We start from the raw sequence: 19483 nt of genomic DNA on the forward strand, positions 1-19483 counted from the left end.
ATTTATTAGCCTTTCAATAGGGAGAAAACACCAGTCGGTTGTTGTTCAACAACAGTTGAGTACATTTTTGAAAACGGCATCTTCTTTTGAGTATTCATTACTCAATCAATGTTTACATAATCACAATTCGATACTTTGACCTTTTTGAATTTTGCACCTAAAATTGACCAAAATATGAAAAAAATAAAAACGGCTACTATGACTAATAAAATTTAAACTAAGACTAATATTTAACTAATAAAAACTTGAAAACACACTCTAAAATGAGTTGGCCCATGAAGCTGTTTGCAACAAACAACATGACATGATCTACTTCGTGAGGAAATATAGGTTATTCAAATTATGTTACATTCACGTCCTATGGCGGAGAGCGCACTTTATTTTGCAGCAGCCGCAGCATAAAATGCCTCTGCAGCAATTTACCTTGCAGTAGTATCAGAAGATGCCACTGCTGCAACAGTTCAGTTTGCAGCAGCATCATTAGTGATGCTGCTGCTGCATCATTGGCTTTGCAGTTGCATCATGTGGACTTTCAGAAAAACGATTAAATGTTTCTCAAGTTTGGTCAAGCTGCTAGAGTGCTGTGTGGGCGTGTTGCTATTTTAATATTAGTTGCTTTACACAATTGATTCTGAACTAAGTTGTATGTTTGCTTTAACCAGAACAACCATCTCCAGGAAAGTATTGGTTTTACCTCTTTATTTTTTTGATCCGCATGATTTACTTTAGCTCAGTTCTTCTTAGGATCTCTTCATGTTTTTTTCCACACCCTTTACATTTCTTTGCAGTACTCGAGTATCTATCTTCTCATGACCAGAGTTGGGTTAGTTACACAGCAAAATATTTCTTGACTAGTTTCTAGTGTAAATAGTTTAGTACACTAGAATAAGACAAAACTAATTTGCAAGTAACTTTTCAGCAAAACATAGGAGCTTGGTTTAAGTAAATAATTCCTTAATATTATATGTTAATGTACTGGCAGATTCCTACACTTATAACAAAATATTTTTTCTATTAGTGAAATAATCTGCTAGAACTGGTACTTCTTCACTAATATTAAGAAATTATTGGCGTAAAACAATCTCCTAGATCTTCCTAGAAAGACTCTTGTAAGTCTCATGTCAAGTGATCTAACATATTTGGACTAGAAAGTAAACAAAAATACTTAAGATTTTGTGTTTTTGCAGTGTACTCAGTTACATTTAAGTATAAAATTCTGCATTTGAGAAAATATGAGGAAATAAACAGAAGCAGAGAATGGAAAACTAAATGTATTCACCAAAACCACGGCAGAGCAACAAAAAACACAAAAACCACATACAGCTGTTTCGTCAGTTTCACTTTAGCTTTAAACAAGCTTTAGAGTTAACTGAATTTAGAAAAAAATTCTCTGAAACCCTTTTACTGTCTAATTTTTCAGTGACTGGTGTTTAAACCTAACATCCAATAACAGGAAGATTTAAGATGTGTGTGTGGGATTCAGCATGAAGCGCTCTTTGGATGGAAGAGGCATAAACCTGAATGTCAAATTAAGACAAGGCCGTTGCTTTCATGGCCACCAAGGCCAATCCAGTCTTAACATTGTTTTCTTATGGTCAAGCTATTACGACGGTGTTGGGTCATTGTACATACAAATAATAAAAAAGGAGTAAAATTTTGCCAACAACTCAGAATTTTTTTGAGTTTCAAAAGTAAAAAATGTTATTTTTTTTCTAAAAAATAATCTGGTATTTATCTTAATCTTCTTTTCAAAATCAGAAATGTCAAAGATTTTTCAAAGAAATTTCCGAGATTAATTTCAAATTTTTTATTTTTTTGGCGGGAATTTACTCCATTTTTTTTCTATCCACAATGGCCGTTGTTCGCTACGGCTTAACCCTTGTGTTTACAAATGGAGTCCAACCGACCCCAGACCCGTATTACTTGTATCATTTGCCTCAGTCTTCGCACGCACTAGAGTTAAAGCAAGTATCACATGTCTGCAGATATTTCTCAAGAGCAACGGACGGAATGAATGTGTGTCATTCGAATTTTTTCTTTTTAAAAAATATTGCTAGCTTACCTCTCTGGCATCGGACTTTCGTTTATTTATTTAGTTTCACGAACTCGCTGTTGTTATCGGAAGACTTGGGGGCTCGGTTACACTTTTAGCACTTCGATATAACAATAGCAGGCAGGTAGCGTTCGTGTTTGCCAGTCCGACATTAGCGGCGTCACCATAATTTCTCCTTCCGAGATAACTTCCGGCTACATTTCAAAATAAAAGCATCAACGAAAATTACACTAATTGCAGCAAGCTTCTCAGGGCTACATGTTGCTACCATGCCATTACATTAAAAGACAAAAAATCCGTTTTGGTTGTTGAAATAATGTGAAACTGACATAAGTTCTTAAAACCAACTAATAAAGATATTTTAAAAATACATAATTAAAGAATAATGGACTTAAATTGGCCTCAAGAAGACAAAGAAATTGTACTCTTGAATTCTTATTTTCTTTTTAAATTTTTAAAGCAGTCACAGTAGATGATTTCAATATGTTTCAAAGATTTCTGTTTTTCAGTTGTCCTGTACAGGACACGATTCATTAATTGTGGAAATTGTTTATCAGTCTCCTTCTTGAAAACCTGGCATTTCAACTGTGTGCAAACTTTTTATAGCTACCATAAATGTTGCATCCCTAGTTGAATTACTGCAGTTTGGATCCTTCAAAAATTATTACATTTAATTGTTAACATTTCAATTTTCTTATATAACATTTTGCTTTGATAAAAATATGACAAATTTTAAGAATTAGAAACTGCCCAACTAAGCAGATAAAATTAATATTAGTTTATTTGTACAGTGTCACACCACAACAAATGTCAACTCAAGATACTTTACAAGACAAACAGGTCCAATTTACAAACAGAATAAAATCATACTATAATATTACAATGATGTTTGTGTGTGATGCAAATCATGGTAATTCATTTGACAAGCGTAGGCAGATTTTTCTACACACAGGTACAATCTAGAGCTTCACATTTGAACACAGATCTTCAGCACGGAGAGAAAGACACTCGTGGATATGAAGATGGAGGATCCTGCTGCAGGCTAGTAGTTGTAGGAGTTTCTGTTACACGACGGGCTGCTGCCGCCGCCGACTGTCAGACGCTCCAGAGCTGTTCAGGCACAAAGTGGAGGCGGATTAAAACAAATTTCAGATGAGATAATATTTTACTTACAGCAAAGCGCCAACAGAAAGTTTATTACAGGTTTTGATTATAGGCAAGAAATCGGTTAAAGAACAAATGAAGCAAATGAAGCTAAACTCTTGATGCTTTATTTATAAGAAATTCACTTATTATCTTCAGTGATGGGTAGTAACTAATTGCATTTATTCAGTTACATTTTCTTGAGTAACTTTTTGGAGGAGATTTACTGCAATATACTTTTTACTTTTACTTGAGGAATTTTATGAAGTGTCACTACTTTTACTGGAGTAAATAAAAAACAAGTAAAGCAAACCAGAGATATTGTAAAAACAAAGTTCTCCATTTGTAGCTATTAAAAAAACTATATATTTTCTGTATGTGCAGAAATATTTCCACAGTGATTATACGTATAGTAAAATGACAAACAGAACAGAACAAAATCTAAAATATGACGTTTGGTCTGAAAACTTTCTGCTGGCACCTTGTGACATAATATCAGGTTACCTGAAAATCTTTTCTCTTCATCTTCGTTCTTAGCGACACTTTTCCCTCGATGGTAGGAAACTGTTAGGAAACAGAAGAAGGCAAATCAAAAATGTAATGTACATTTTTAAATAGGCAACCTGACAACCCCTTAGAATGACATATAATTATTACCCTCTATTTATTTAAAAATAAATATATAGTCAACTAAATGTGTGTATTTTAAAGTGAATCTGTTTTGTAAAAAATATTAAAATGCACACTACATTATTTGTGTCTGTTTAAAATCAAAATTTCAAATATGACACTTAAGTCACATAAACTTGATTTTTAAACAAATAGGAGAATTTAACTGCTGCTTCAGGAGGTTTTAGGTAAAATAACGTAGAACTAAACGTCGCAAGGTTTTGTTTTAACAATGTTCCACACGGTGGGCTATAAGTTTCCATACACAGGAGAATGTAAAATGTATATTTCTTTTATATTTCAGATACCCAAGAAGATGCGTTTGACAAAAGAGCAAAGAATCGAAATTATACAGATGGCTGGATCCAGAAGAAGTCGCATGGTTGCGCAAAAGAAAAAATGGAACAAGCATCACACACGACACTATAGCAAAACTTATTTGCAAGTTTCAGAAAACTGGAAATGTTGCAGATCAACCACAAAGTGGTCCAAGGCGTGCAGCGATTACACAAAGTCCCACAAAAATAACAACGGCTGTCCAATACAGAATGTTTTTTTTTCTGTGTAGGGAAACTTATGGCCCACCGTGTGGATGTGGAGTTTGTCAAAATTTGTTCATTTATTCTTCAAATTCATTTTATATTGTCAAAAATATATTTTCTCCAGACATGTTGTTTTTGCTGTTATGTTACGCTGCTCTTGGCAGTTGGTGGTTACCGTAGCAACCAGTAACCGACAGTTACGACCCTTTTTTCTGTTGCTGTCTGTTAACATGCCGTCCGCATGTGTTAGGATAAGCTCTATGCTTTCTTTACAACTATTATATTTGAACATATATTTTAGACAATTTTAATTATATATGGGGTTTCAAGTGTAATTTTGCCATGTTTTGTATATGTTTTAACTGCTATTATAATTAATGTTGTATGTTTTAGCTGCTCATTGGGAGCCATTGCTATGTAGTTTTTTTAGGATATTTAATGTATTTTATTTAATACATAAGGGTTGAAGCCACTGGACTGATGTTAACCACCAACTTGATTTTCTCTCTTGTTAGGCATATTTAAATTTTTGCTGCAAAGTAATGTTTCAGTTATGTGTGATAATCTTTGAATGTTACATGTGTGTTTTTATTTCCTGTTCTAAAATATTTTTTTTGTTATAAGGAAAGTTGCTTATTCCATTGGTAGATTATTTCACTTAAAACTACACTTTTCACCAATTTTAAGGCATTACTGACTTAAAACAAGATCCTATATTGTACCGAAAAGTTACTTGTAAGTTAGTTATGTCTCATTTCAAATGTATTCAATATATTTGCACTAAAAATACTTGCAGAGATGTTATGAAGGTACAGAGATATGCTATGTGCTAGTGTGTCAATATGTTGGTGATAAAAATGCTTTATGTGATATTTTTAAGCAAACAGTTAACAGTAAAAATAAAAGTGTGTGACTCACCACTGTGACTTTGTGTGGGCCCGACCCAGCGATGTTGCCTCCTGTCTGATACTGAAAACAGTAATTTTGCGCCGTTAAACCCACATATTTCGCTGGCGAACCGGCATGTTTCACAACTCCTCTTTTTTTGAATACAAGGTTAGCTAAATAGGATTCGAAGTATGAGTAATGTGTGTGTACTCACATCTCTTCTGGAGGGCCATGACGGTGGGTTTGGTGAAGCGCATTAACAAAAGGACCAGGAGGACGATGCTGAGCAAAGCTATCACCACCTTACAGGCCGTCAGCTGACCCTCAAAATCTGGGAGCTTCTCAACTGGAGACAAAACAGAAATTATTCTCTAACTAAAGTCTTAATGATAACATCATGTAAAGTAAGGAAGGAACGAACTTTACCAATCATGAACAGCATGCCTTCAGCGGGGTTTAAATAAAGTCATTTAGACAGACTTGTATGAAAAATTCACCAGTATGTTAATGTCAAGTTTATTTAGGTGAGTAGCAACTAATTACATTTACTTGAGTAACTTTTTGGAATAAATTTACTTTTAAGAGTATTTCTACCATATTGTACTTTTTATTTTTAGTTGAGTAATTGAACTATAAAGTATTTCTATTCTTACTTGATTCAAATTTCTGGATTTTCTTCCCACTAAATGAAAAACAAAAATGATTCAACCAAACATTCACCAGACGCAGAGACACACACACACGCACGCACGCGCTCACACACACACACACACACACTCACACAGCAGCAGTTCCTATTGAATTTTCATAAGTTTTTTATTGAAAGAAACCAATTTGGGAAATTTTTCTTTTTCCTGATTTTTTTTTTTTTTGTTACTTTATAAATTATTGTCATTTTTAAAATACCAAAATTTCCACTTAACTTTATACTTTTGTCTGAAGCCTGTCATAATAACACATTTTGCTGGACGATAAATTGTCCCAGAAGCTATTGCAATAAACGATAATATTGTAGTTTTGAGAACATTTTCCAGTAAGATAATGTTAATGATGTAATTCAAGAACACATCATTACGGATCAATAAACTTTAAATTTTAAAAAATATTTTACATTTGATCTAGAAGGCATTTTAAATGTGCAAAATTACTTAACAAAATAACACAAACAACAAATAAAATTAATTATGAAGTGTCTGTAAACAAAACTGCCCTTCAAAAAATGACCTACTGAGACCAAAACACCAGAATGAAGATTTTTATCATCCAGTTTTAGTAGAAAGAGAGAAAAGAGGAAAAATGATAAATCACGCAAATGGAAATTATTGAGTTTGTTTTAATTTATCATGCAATCGCATTATAAATTGATTTATTGCTTATTGTGACAAACCTATTTGGTCCAACTGACTAGTAATTTTTAAATATTAAATGACTGATATTTTGATCAGTTACTCTGTACTTGAGTGATTTCTCGGACGACTACTTTTTAATTTTACTTAAATAAAAATATGTTGAAGTATTGCTACTCTTACTTCAGTACAATTCTTGGGTACTCTACTTGTTTATATAGCACTTTTAAAAGCAGGGTGAATTTGCATGTAAGTGTAATTTCAAAAGATCCTGAAGATAAGAAGGGACCAATCCATTTAAATCTTTATAAGTCATTAAAGGAATCTATCCAAAACAAAACAGGCAGCTAGTACAAAACAGGCCAATAAGCTGAATTAGGGATTTACTTATGCCTTTATATAATGAGGTACAATAATCCAATATCGATGTAATAAAGGCATGAATAATTCCTTCAAAATCCTTAAAGTTGCAGCATGTAAACATATTTTTAAAAAATGTTTCCATTTTTGTTAAAACTGTTATGTTCTGACTGTATAATATGAGACAGATAATCTGTGAAAAGACTGGAGTGAAGAAATACATCGCTCCTGACCAAAAACAACCAATTAGAGCCAAGGGGAGGGTCTTAATGCTGTCAATCATTCTTGTGTACTCGCTGCTAAATATAAGCTGTGGAGAAACAATTTACTGTTATAGAAAAACAATTTCCCACTGTCATTGGTGGCTATGCTAACTAGCCTTAGTATTCGTGGCAGGCTTTGTTATAGTGAACCAGCGGGTAAGAGTGATTGACAGCGCTAAGACCCTCCTCCTGACCCTGACTGGTTGTTTCTGACTGAGTGGTGTATTCCTGTAGTTCAGTGTTTTTTAACCCTGGTCTTCGAGACACACTGCCCTGCATGTTTTAGGTATTTCCCTGCTTCAACACACGTGATTTCAAATGATGGCTGATTAACAAGCTTTTTCTGAACTGCAATCATTTAAATGGGGTGTGTTGAAGCAGGGAAACATCTGAAACATGCAGGACAGTGTGCCTGAGGACCAGGGTTGGGAAACACTGCTCTAGTTGGTACTGGGAGGTTTATCACAGATTATCTGTCTTATATTATATTGTCGCAACATAATAGTGATTTTAACAAACATGTAAAAACCACTTTTTATAAAACAACTTTTAAACAAAAATAAGATTTAACAGGTGGCCAAACTTAATTTAACAACTTAGCTAATTTTAAACAGCTATGAAAGATAACACCAAGATTCCTAACATAAGTCAGACAAAATGGGAGCTAAGGAAGTTTTAGAGTGCACTGAATCAACTTTCTTAAACACAGATATAATCAGAGGTGGGTAGAGTACCCAAAAATTGTACTGTAGTAAGAGTAGTACTTTATATTTTTACTCAAGTAAAAGTAGAAAGTAGCCGTCCAAGAAAATACTTAGAGTAAAAAAGTATTTGTTGAAAAGTTTGTTAAATACTGAGTAACTGATCAAACGATCAATTATTTAATATCTAAAACATAACATCATCAAATGAACCAAAAATATAAAGTTATGTTTATATATTTTAAGGACCAAAATTAAAATAATTACAAAATTACAAAATTATGAAAAAGAAACATTTTTCCAAATCAGTTTCTTTAAACAACAACAAAATTAAAAACTTCAGGTGTCAGTCTGGTGACTTTTTGTTTGTTTTTCATTCAGTGAATAGAGTTCAGAAATTTTACTCATGTAAGAGTAGAAACGCTTCATAATAAAAAAGTTCAGTAGTAAACATATTCCTCCTAAAAGTATATTTTCTTCCCAAAAACGTTACCAAATGTAACTGAGTAAATGTATCTGCCTAACTCGGGTTGTCATGTGTAGAATGTTGTTGGCACCAACCTTTGCACTCGACTCTGATTGTCTTGCAGTCGGACGTTTCGTTAGCTCCGTTAGCATGAATCATGTAGCATTTCTCCGCTTCGGTACCCGGATGGAGCCATATTGGTTCATATTCACAGCCTTTTCTGTCCTTACAAACATTTTGAAGAATCTCGGAGACGTGTTGTTTTGAGCTATAACTGACATTCAGGGAAGTGTTGTTGAAGCTATGATACAGAACCAGCTGGACAGTCCCTGCGCATGTTTCTGTCCAAATGACGTTGAGAATGCCCACTGTGATGGAAAGGCTGTCGGGTTTGGAAGTAGGAGCTGCAGATGCACAGGAGCAGACTGTAGAAGTGTTTGGGCTGATTGTACTTGAGTTGTCCTGACTACTCACTATAAAAAACACACAAACAAAACAAAAGTTTAAAATATTAAGTTAGAGAAGCTTTGGAGGAATCCTTTCTCACACAACCATCAGTAAAACTCAAATGTACAGGATAAATTGTTCCCTGTTGTTTAGATCAATGTTGAAAATGTTCCACAATAAAGGAGCAGTGTGAGGTCTAGAATAGAAATATCCTTAATTATTAATCACAGCGGGGAAATTCAGATGCAACAACAGCAAATCAAAGTTTAACATACATATTCAAACTGAGGTAAACAATATCCAACTGTACAGGATTGGCAAATATACAACATAAGAAAATAACACTGCACAACAGGGATGTTATTATGATGAAAATAGCAGCTGGGATGTAAACCGTTATGGAGGAAGGATATATAATAATGCTGCTTTGTGCACGAAGGATGCAGCAGGATGGAGTGCTGGGACTCTGTGGAGAATGATATCTGTCTGGTTTGTCAAACTTACTCACAATTCTGCTTCCAACTTGAACAAAAAATCCCAGTGGCAAGTAAAAGGAATCAACCCCAGAGCATGACTCTGCCACTACCACATGTTCCTACTAATATTCAATTCGCTTGAACAAGCTTGTAGAATATTTTATCCCTGCATAAACTTTCTGGTTTATGCAGGGATAAACCACTTTAACCCACTTCGTACTTCAAATATGCAAATAGAACAGAACCAGAATGTTTTGCAGCTCTTTCAGGGTTTCTGTTTTTGTTTTGGGAGTCTCACTCCCCACTTTCTGTCGTCTTTTGACTAATTTTGGAGAAACATTCAGTTTTTCTAATGTCACTGTTGCCCCAAATTCTCTTCACATACTTAATGTCAATCTGCACTGTATCATGGTATATGTAATCCTGTGGATTTTCAGATCTTCTCCTGACTGATACCTTTGGAAAATTAGATCAATTTGATTCGTCTGTTGTATGAAATGTGAATAAAACCTGGTGTGAAATGTGAGTAAAACCTGGTTGTGGTTTATTTTAGGATGATAAATTCTCTGTAACTGCTGTTAGATGTGAAAGAAATTAGACTAAATGTTGAAACTGGATTAAAAATGTGCATTAGATTATGGGTTTGGACTCTTATTCAGATAGTTTCCTGTTCATTTTTGTCTTGTTATATTTTGCAGGATTGGTTGTTTTTCAGTAGACGAGTCCATAAAAATAAAAAATGAATACAGTTCTAATTGTTTTAATCAGATTACTTTTTAAATCCCTTTTGCAGTTTTTAAAATCAGTTTCTCCCGGCGTTTCTGTTTCTCTCTCAGTTTGATACTATCACAGTTTAGCAGGTTGCAGTTAAAATACTTTGAGGTGCAAACGTGACATTAGTACGAGGGTTGAGTTTTAACATGTGCAAAGTTCCTGTAGTAAATTTGGCGCTGTAACAAGACCAACAGAAAGAGGTTATTGATCTATACATAATTAGACGTACAATATCTATTAGTTTCAGTTTAAATAACCTAAGTCTGTTCCTTCCTAAGTCTGTTCCTTCCTGACTGAGCTACAGAGTCATGATTTCCTCTAATCTTGTTGCTGTGAACTCAAAATGTTAGGGTCAAAAACCTAAAATATGAAAGCTAGACTTAGGCCGTCTATAAATTTAAACTTGAATTGAAAAACCCTCGTTAAAAATCCAGCTTTCTTTAACACAGAACAAATGATTGTACAAATGAACGTATATGTAAATATACTGAGCCAACATTCACAAAAACACGATTTCTGCCACTTACCTTCGCCATCGTCTTAAAAACATTTCAGTCAAGCATAAAGCCGAAGCTTACCATTCTAATAATCTTATTTCTATTTTATTTTAACATTTTGTACAAACCAACTCACCTGCAGACACAAGAGAAAGGGCCACGATGATCACAACGGCGCTCAGATCCATCATAGAAGGGATTAAGTGGATGAATAAGATAAACGTAGGAGAACAAACAGCTCAGTTCAGGTTGACACGCCAACAACAGCAGAAGTGATGAGAAAGGAAATGATGCAGAGCTGCAAAAAACAAAAAACCCTCCTCTCCCCCACAGCCACCTTCTCCATACAGTGAAGAACTTCATCCACAGATGGCGGCTGCAGCTTTTGCAGAAAAGCAGATTTCCTCTCTTCAAAGCAAATTGGGTGAAAAAGGGGTGGGGAAAGTAAGAAACGACGAAGAACGAGTAGGAAGCAGGAAGAGATAGGAGAAGGCAGAGAACACAAACGTTACTTTAATCTAAGTACTTTCAGCATGTTGGTGTGCCAGAAGGTGTACAGAAACACAGATTTACTGAAAATATCACAGCGGTACTGAACAATGATAAAGCTAAATAATTTTATGTCTTTATGTTAAAAGTTTGTTTTTACGAATATACACGCCCACATGCACATGTTTTAGCTGTAATTAAACCGTTACACAACTGATCCAAAATGTTATTATCTCTGGGCCTAAAGAGGAACGATCCGGAGTCAGCTTCAGCTACACTGTAAAAAGAAAAAGAAAATTGTTACAAGTAATCAAAGGACGTTTATTCAAGTAAATACAGCTCTGGAAAAAATGAAGAGCCCTCTTAAAATGATCAGTTTCTCTGATTTTACTCTTTATAGGTATATGTTTGCGTAAAATGACCATCGTTCTTTTATTCTATGAACTACTGACAACATCTGGCTGAAATTCCAAGCAAAAATTTAATATTTAGTCAAAATAACAGAAAAGATGCAATGCTTTCAGATTTCAAATAATGCAAAGAAAACAAGTCCATATTCATTTAGAAACAACAATACTAATGTTTTAACTCAGGATCAATAGGAGGTTTTCTAAGGGCAGTGGGCTCTTCATTTTCTCTAGAGCTGTGTATTAATTTTATTAAGTTGTCATGTTAAACAAACGTAAATAAAGTAAGTTTGACAAACTTAATTTGACTACATGTAGCACATTTTCTATTTTTTTTTTAAGTTGAGGCTTCATTCTCTTTTTTTGCAGTGTAGAAACTCATGATCAGGCCTGAAATCTGGATGTAGTGATGGACCTGGACCTTCAGAGCCACATAAACACGCTTAAAAAGTCGGCCTTCTACCACATGAAGGACATTTCCAGGATTAAAGGACCAATGTATCATACATTGTGTCATACACAGATATGGATAGTACCGTATTTTCCGCACTATAAGGTGCACCGAATTATAAGGCGCACCTTCAATGAATGGCCTATTTTAAAACTTTTTTCATATATAAGGCGCACCGCATTATAGGGCGCATAGAATAGAGGCTGCAGTAGAGGCTGGAGTTACTTTATGCATCCACTAGATGGAGCTGCACTAAAGGGAATGTCAACAAAACAGTCTGACTCGGGTCGGTGAGGACAGCCTTCCGCGACTGGGCCGGGGCGTGGCCGGACGATGGTCACCCTTCTCAGTTCGCGCACAGCATGATGGTGGAGAACGTGGTGCTAAATGACCTGCAGACGACCTGATTCTAGATGGTCGGTAGATAGATAGGTTAGTCACTTTATTAATAGATTACAAACCAGCGTTCTGACAACTATCCCAGCATGCACCACGTACTTCTTCTTCTACAGGCGAAAATGAAGTCCGCGGCTGCTTACCGTAGTTGCTAGACCTGTTGTGGCTCAATATTGGTCCATATATAAGGCGCACCGGATTATAAGGCCCACTGTCTGTTTTTGAGGAAATTTAAGGTTTTTAGGTGCGCCTCGTAGTGCGGAAAATACGGTAACTAGTTAGATTTACTCTGTTAGTTACTGGAGTAACTTTTTAGAAAAAAAAAGTCTTTTAGGAGTATTTTTAGACTTTAAAATACTGTTAGTTTATAAATCTCTGAACAGCTTAGCACCAAAATACATTAAAGGTCTTCTGGTTCTGGTTCTGCTCTGCATCCAGAACCAGAACCAAATATGGAGAAACAACATTCAGCTTCTATGCACCACAAATCTGGAATAAACTTCCAGAAAACTGTAAAACTGCTGAAACACTGAGTTCCTTTAGATCTATACTAAAAACCCAGCTGTTTGGAGTTACTTCTGAGCCGTAATCAATGAAACATTGATCAATATATTTGACTTCCTTTGATGTTTTTAACGATGGCAGTGAACAAAATGTAACAAACATGATGGATTGATTGACTGGTTACTTAAGAAACCAATCAATCAATCAGTGTCCTAAAGCCTAAACATAATTATAAATCTGTTGTGTGTTTTAATGCGAATGTGAAGAACTTTGGTTTTGTCCGAGACCAGGACAAGTTCTTCAGGAAACCTGAGGTAGATAGTGACATTTACTCAGTTACATTTACTAAAGTAACTTTTAGGGGTGGGGGGAGTACATTTAGGAGTACTTTTTACTTTTACTTGGTGAATATTGTTGTGAAGTATCGCTACTCTGACTTGAGTAAAACTAGTTACTCTGAATGAAAGACAAACATGTTTTAAAGAAAAATTCCCCACCTACAATTTATTTCAAAGTGAGACTTCTTGTTCGTACAAAACCTGTAAATATGTTCTACGCAGAACTCCTCAGGCGTCGTAGTTTCAGCTTCATCTGGTTCAAATTGTGTAAAATTATCCCATTAAGCTACTTTTGCTATCAGTCCTGAACTGTATTGATGTTAAGTGAAGCAGAAAGAGCTTTAAGTATTTATTCAGCTGTAGATGTGTCCTCTGCACATGCTATATGTTGTACTTTATGCAATAAAATGCTAATTTTCTTATGTAGAGAAAGGATTTGAATTATTTGCATTATTAAAAAACTTTAAATGTTTTAATGGTTTGGAGTCTTTGTATGTATTCTTATTTTATGTGATTTGGTCTTCGAGTCAGCAATAAAATCTAATATTGTATAAAGCAAGGATAAGATTAATCTCAGGAGTTTTCTAGAAAAAACAAAATTTCTGAAATTAAAAAGTCAAAAATTTGATTGAAAAAAAGCTTAAGTTTTTGGATTAATCTCAGATGTGTTCTAGGAAATTTTGTATATATTTTTGAGTTTGAAAAGTTTAATAATTTCTAAAAAATAAATAAAATTTTAAGAAATTAGTCTGAGAAATTTTGCAAAAAAAACAAACAGGGAAGAAAACAAAGATTTTCTAGAAAAATAAATAAAATTTGAAATTTTCAATTCACAAATTTTCCAGAAGAAAAAAGAAATTTGAGTTTGAAATGTCAAAACTGAGAAAAATCGGCAGAATGTGCAATTACCGATACCCAATTACTCGACTAATTATCAACATAATCAAGACTAAAATAATCGTTAGCTGAAGCCCTAAAACACGTTTTGATACTTTTTTTTAATTAACTTTAATGAAATAATCGCAGAATAAAGACAACTCAACAAGCGTGGATTAGTTCAAATGAATGTTTAATTATTCACAACAAAAAGAGATAAGATTTTAAACAATCTACATATTTTTTTTTATTATCAGAAGATGATTTCAGTCCATCTGAATGTCATTACCCTCAGAATAATATAAATCCTCAACCAAGCTAATATTTTTTTTTCTTGTGCTTCTTCTAAAACACTGTAATCACTTTTACCGTCAGAGCCCGGAGGGCCGGTAAGTCCTCGGTATGATCGCTCTTCATCAGGAGGATATGAAACCATTCTGGGTTTTTTTTCACCCGTCAGGCGAAGAAGAAACATTGATGAGTTCACTCAAAGCCCACAGAAAACAACAAGGCGAGAAAGACTCAACTAAAGCACGTGATTAAGATGGAAACACTGCCGCGCCGGCGCAGTGGCGCCACCATGCGGTGGGTGCGTTCACCACCTCATGGTTGCCAGATAAGACGTGTTTTAAGACCGATTGTTCCACGTGAGATTTTTCCTGCTTACGTCACATCAGTAGACGAGCGTATGTTGACGATGGAGCGCCGCAGGCTCTTCCGGAGTCATCCCAGTTTCCGTGAAATATTATGAATGAAAAATTAACTCTGATCACATGATTACGACGGTTTATGAGGGCCACTGCAGATAGAAAAAAAGAAGTAAAATCTAAGAAATTGTAGAGATTAATCTAAAAAAATTTCCAGAAAAAAAAAAAAAATTCTGAGCTTGACACGTTTTCTAGAAAGAAAAATCCCCGAAATTGAGATTAATCCAACAAATAACAAAAAACAAAACAATCAAAACATTAAAATTTCTGACTTTGAAAAGTCATAACATTTTTAGATTAATCTTCCTATTTTTCTGGAAAATTTCTGAGATGAATCTGAAAATTTCCATGTTTTTCTGAAAAATCTTTAAATTTGAAGTCAAAAATTTTCTAGAAAATAAGCAAATTTTGAGATAAATCTAATATTTTCCAGAGATAACAGAAATTAATGAGTCTGAAAAATCAAATGTTTTCTAGAAAATAAATTCAGAAATTTTCAGATTCATCTCAGAAATTAATTTTTTTTGAATCTTCAGAAAATTTTGTACTTTTGGAATTTTTCTGATTAATCCCAGGAGATTTTTTCTATTAGCAAATTTTAGAAATTTTCAAACTCAAATTTTCACGTTTTTTTGTTCAAGAAATTTTTTTTTTGAGATTAATCTGAAAATTTCAGAGTTTTCTGGTGAAAATGTACTCTTTTTTCCCTCCGTATCTATAGTAGCTCTAGTACGTCGTTGTATAAGACATTTCACTCTTTGAAGCAAAATGCTTCCATTTTGCTTTTAATGAAGCGTTACAAAGACTACCTTACAAAATCACCCGTCAATAACTTGGAAATTCCCAGCACTGCCTTTTTGTGCTTTTGATGGTCTAAGGCAGGAGTGTCAAACTTATTTTCATTTTGGGCAATACCAAGATCATGAATGTTCTTCTTAAAATTAAATATTTATCATCTTTTCACATTAGCTGCGTTTCCATTACAAATGTCAGCAAAGATTTTTCTATTTTCCACTATAGAAGAAACACAATTTCGCAATTGCGGTGTTTCCATTAAATCAAAAAACTCAATTAAAATCACGTGAATACGTTTGTTGACACAATAAGTCAATAAAAATGCCACACTAATATCCTCCAACTGTTTCTTGTTGTTTTATTCTTCGTGGTATGCCCCCGGTGTTGTTGATCATGTGACTCGTGTGATGCAAAAAACTTTTTCCATTGAAGTTTTGATAAATAAACCAATTTCAAAATGGCCGAAAACTACGTCACCCCAGCGCCAAACGAGTTTTTTCAAAATTGTTGTGCTTCCATTAAGCAAATAAATTTTTGAAATGTCAAATTGCTGAATTACATGGTCAACAAAAACGCAGCTACTGATTTTTGATTCTTTTACAATCAAAGTTTCTGATTGTGTGGTGCTAATAAAGAAAAATCTGAAAAGGATCTTTAAAGTATTTGCATTTACATATGCGACTTTTTGTTTCTCGCCTTATTGATCACAGACTATATAACTTGACATCAAGGGAGGCCGAGGCGGCAGTGTCGTAAAAACGAAGAAATGCTGCCACCTGCAGGTGGGAGTGGGTCACTTAAACCCAAATGATTCTGACCATTTTTTTGCTGACTCAAAATGCGAGGATGGGTTAAGTTTATGTGAATTTTCATGAAAAACCAGAGAGACTTATTGATGTAATATGGCGCCTGGTGTCTAGACGGCTACATGAAAAGCTATGGCGGGCCAGATTTGGCCCCCGGACCTTGAGTTTGACACATGTGATCCAAGTAGACCGTTGACATTTCGCCACACCATGATCTTTACATTCGCTGTGCTGGATGGTTTAAACCACGCCCAGTCAACACATGAAGGCCAAAGTAATGTCAGAATAACAAAACCAACCCACTGTGGTTCTGTTGAAGCGTTTTCCCTTTGATTAGTCAGTACCTGATCACCCACCAACTTCACTCCCATCAGAAGCAAGTTTCAATCACCTTGTCTGGTCAGAAGTTCAGTTTGATCTCTTTAAGATCAGTTTTGTTCCTTCATCCATGACAAAAATCAGCGTTAAGGTGTTCATTATTGTTTTATTGGGGATCTAAAACTGAAACTCGGGGAGGAAGTTTGTGCAAAATGCCAGAACGCCGAGGCGTGTAAAAACCACATCATCAGTACTGAGACCACTCGTTTGATCAGGAGTACTAATTTGTTTTGTTCTGAGGTCAAACAGAAATGTTATAGTTTAGTGATTCCTGAAGATGGATCCAAACAGATCAGAGGGAATGTGGGGCGTTTTCACACATTAGCTTCGTAGAACGGTTCTGAATCAAATGTGAACAGTGGTGAAACACAGTGCAAAGTTAAACAGTACTCAGAACTAGATCCTTGGCAGAGAAAATTTCATCCAGATATCCAAAGGAACAAACAAGTAGTTTTGGAAGGGGGTGCACCGATAAACTTAGTAACTTTTCAGATAAAAAAAAAATTAAAAATTGGTATTGGCAGGTCAGGCTTTTTAAAGATTCATGATCGGCTGAAAAATTTGCAATCGGTGCACCACCAGGCTTCACGAAACGCCACGTTTTGCTAACAAATGACCTGTGGTTGGATTCAGCGTCTTGTGTTGGCGGGCTTTAATAAAAATATTCCTTCTAAATTTTATTCAGTCTAATTGTCTTGAGCTGGTAGGAGATTTCCAAGGCTAGCTATCATTGTATTTATACAAGAATTACATCTAAAAGTGTCTAGTATTATAGCGCTGCAATTACTGAAAACAATATTTGATTTAAGCAAAACTACAGATTATAGTTATGAGGTATTTTTAAAACCTTGTCTTATTTTAAATCCAGTAACGAACCAATTAACTCGCTTGTCAAAATTTTCCCCATTGGCAAATTACTTTCAGGTTTATCCAAGTCCTCACAATGTGGCCTGTGTGGCCAGTGGGGGGCGCTATGGGACACTGTAATAAACAGCAATTGTCTCCCAACTGTTGACAAATCCTAGTGGGACATAAACACAAAATAATCCTTTCTTTCAAAGAGGTTAAATCGGCGCAGATTTCCGTGATTTTGGGAAATCAGCAATCGGTCGATACTTACATATGAAACTGATTTTATCCCCAATCAAACTGAATCTACCAGGCAAATGCCCTTAAGGATCCGTGATCGGCCAGAAAACTGAAATCGGTGCTCATCTAGCTAAACAAGAAAAGAGTTGCTCAGGAAATTTTACTGTCATCATCTTTCATCAATATATTTAGAGTTTTTCCCCCCATAAAAACAGTAACAGCTGAAAACTCAAAATTAATGGCGTGGAAAGTTTTAAACATGCAGATGCAGAACGTCGTCAACCTGCAGGTCAAACGAAATGAAGCTTCTTTGGTTTCTAAGAACAGAAAGTGGGACTGATTCCTGAAAGCTCCTCAGAACAAAAGCTATTTGCATGAAGGCGCTCACCCGCCACCGGGAGAGCCAATCAAACGGCAGAACGAGCCGAAGCTGCATCAAAGCCCAGACGACTTAATAAAGAAACCATGCTTCGCTTTAGCCACAACTCCGTCTGTATTCAGCCTCCTAAGACGCTCCGATCACAAGCAGTTTACTAATAAATATGGGTGTGAAGCAGACAGACAGCTGGTTTACATTGTTCGTAGTGTTACGATGACTCATCGTTGCCATGAACGTGACGGAGAGGCGGGGGGGACAGAACATCACTTCAACAGGGAGAAAGACGACACAAACGAGTGTTTGAACACCTCAAAGCAATGCAACAACCTGAGACTAGTGTGGTGAAGGGAGAGAGGGAGGGGCAGAGGGAAGGGCAGATACTTCAGACTGGTTTAATGAAATAGTGCAACAAAGTTAAGTAAAGCAAGAGACCTCTGGAGGGTGAGACTGTGTGTGAAAGGAGGAAGAAGCAGGGGAAAAAGCAAGAGAGAAGAGGGAGAGAAAGGAAGAAAGTTTTGGGAACTGCACTGCAAAAACACTCAAAATAATCTAACCAAGTGTTTTTGGTTTAGTTTTTAGTGCAAGTATATTGAGAAAAAAAAGACAAGACTAACTTACAAGTAACTTTTTATCAAGATATGGCAGCTTGTTTTAAAGCTGTGGTATGCAACTTTTATAAAAAAAAATTTTTTGTGTGTATTTGTTGAAACTGTCAGTATATAGTGAGAGTATAAGAGATATAAATTGAAAAAAATGCTGTCTAGAAACAACCAATCGGAATAAGGAAGAGGGTTTTAGTGCTGTCAATCACCTCCTTTGCTGTCTGCTATGCTGCAGCTAACAAAGCCTGTTGTGAATGCTAAGGCTAGTTAGCGTAGCCACTGATAACATAGGGAAACCATTTATCCGCTAACAGCAAGCAAGATTGACAACAGTAAGACCCGCCTCCTGACTCTGATTGGTTGTTTTTGAAAAGGAGTGGTGCATTTCTTCAGACAGCTCAGGTAGAAGATGGAGGAGGTTGATTTTCTCACACATACACCGTCACAACATGGTGACAACTTTTATTATAAAAGTTACATACTCTAGCTGTACTGTAGATTATACGTCGATAATCCCTTTATCTTGATGAATAAGTGTTGGTTGCACTGGCTGATTATTTCACTGAGGAGAAAAATGTTTTCACTGCAAAAACAAAATCCTAGTTTCTAGTTCAAATGTCTTAGTTCACTTGGAAAAAAAA

The 19483-nt window shown here is 35.3% G+C and overlaps 1 protein-coding gene across 1 annotated transcript; it reads right to left on the bottom strand.

Moving 5' to 3' along the window:
- Positions 1-2816: 2816 nt before the first annotated feature.
- On the bottom strand, positions 2817-11513 carry cd5 (CD5 molecule). The gene is made up of 6 exons (XM_008418831.2): positions 10762-11513; positions 8527-8904; positions 5510-5641; positions 5326-5376; positions 3701-3760; positions 2817-3163 (listed from the first exon to the last, which is right to left on the bottom strand). The coding sequence occupies exons 1-6, from the start codon at positions 10814-10816 to the stop codon at positions 3096-3098; spliced, it is 744 nt and encodes a 247-aa protein (XP_008417053.1). The 5' UTR covers positions 10817-11513; the 3' UTR covers positions 2817-3095.
- Between the last annotated feature and the right edge of the window lie 7970 nt (positions 11514-19483).

The sequence above is a fragment of the Poecilia reticulata genome, linkage group LG1, assembly GCF_000633615.1.
Source record: "Poecilia reticulata strain Guanapo linkage group LG1, Guppy_female_1.0+MT, whole genome shotgun sequence".
In the NCBI taxonomy this organism is placed as follows: domain Eukaryota; kingdom Metazoa; phylum Chordata; class Actinopteri; order Cyprinodontiformes; family Poeciliidae; genus Poecilia; species Poecilia reticulata.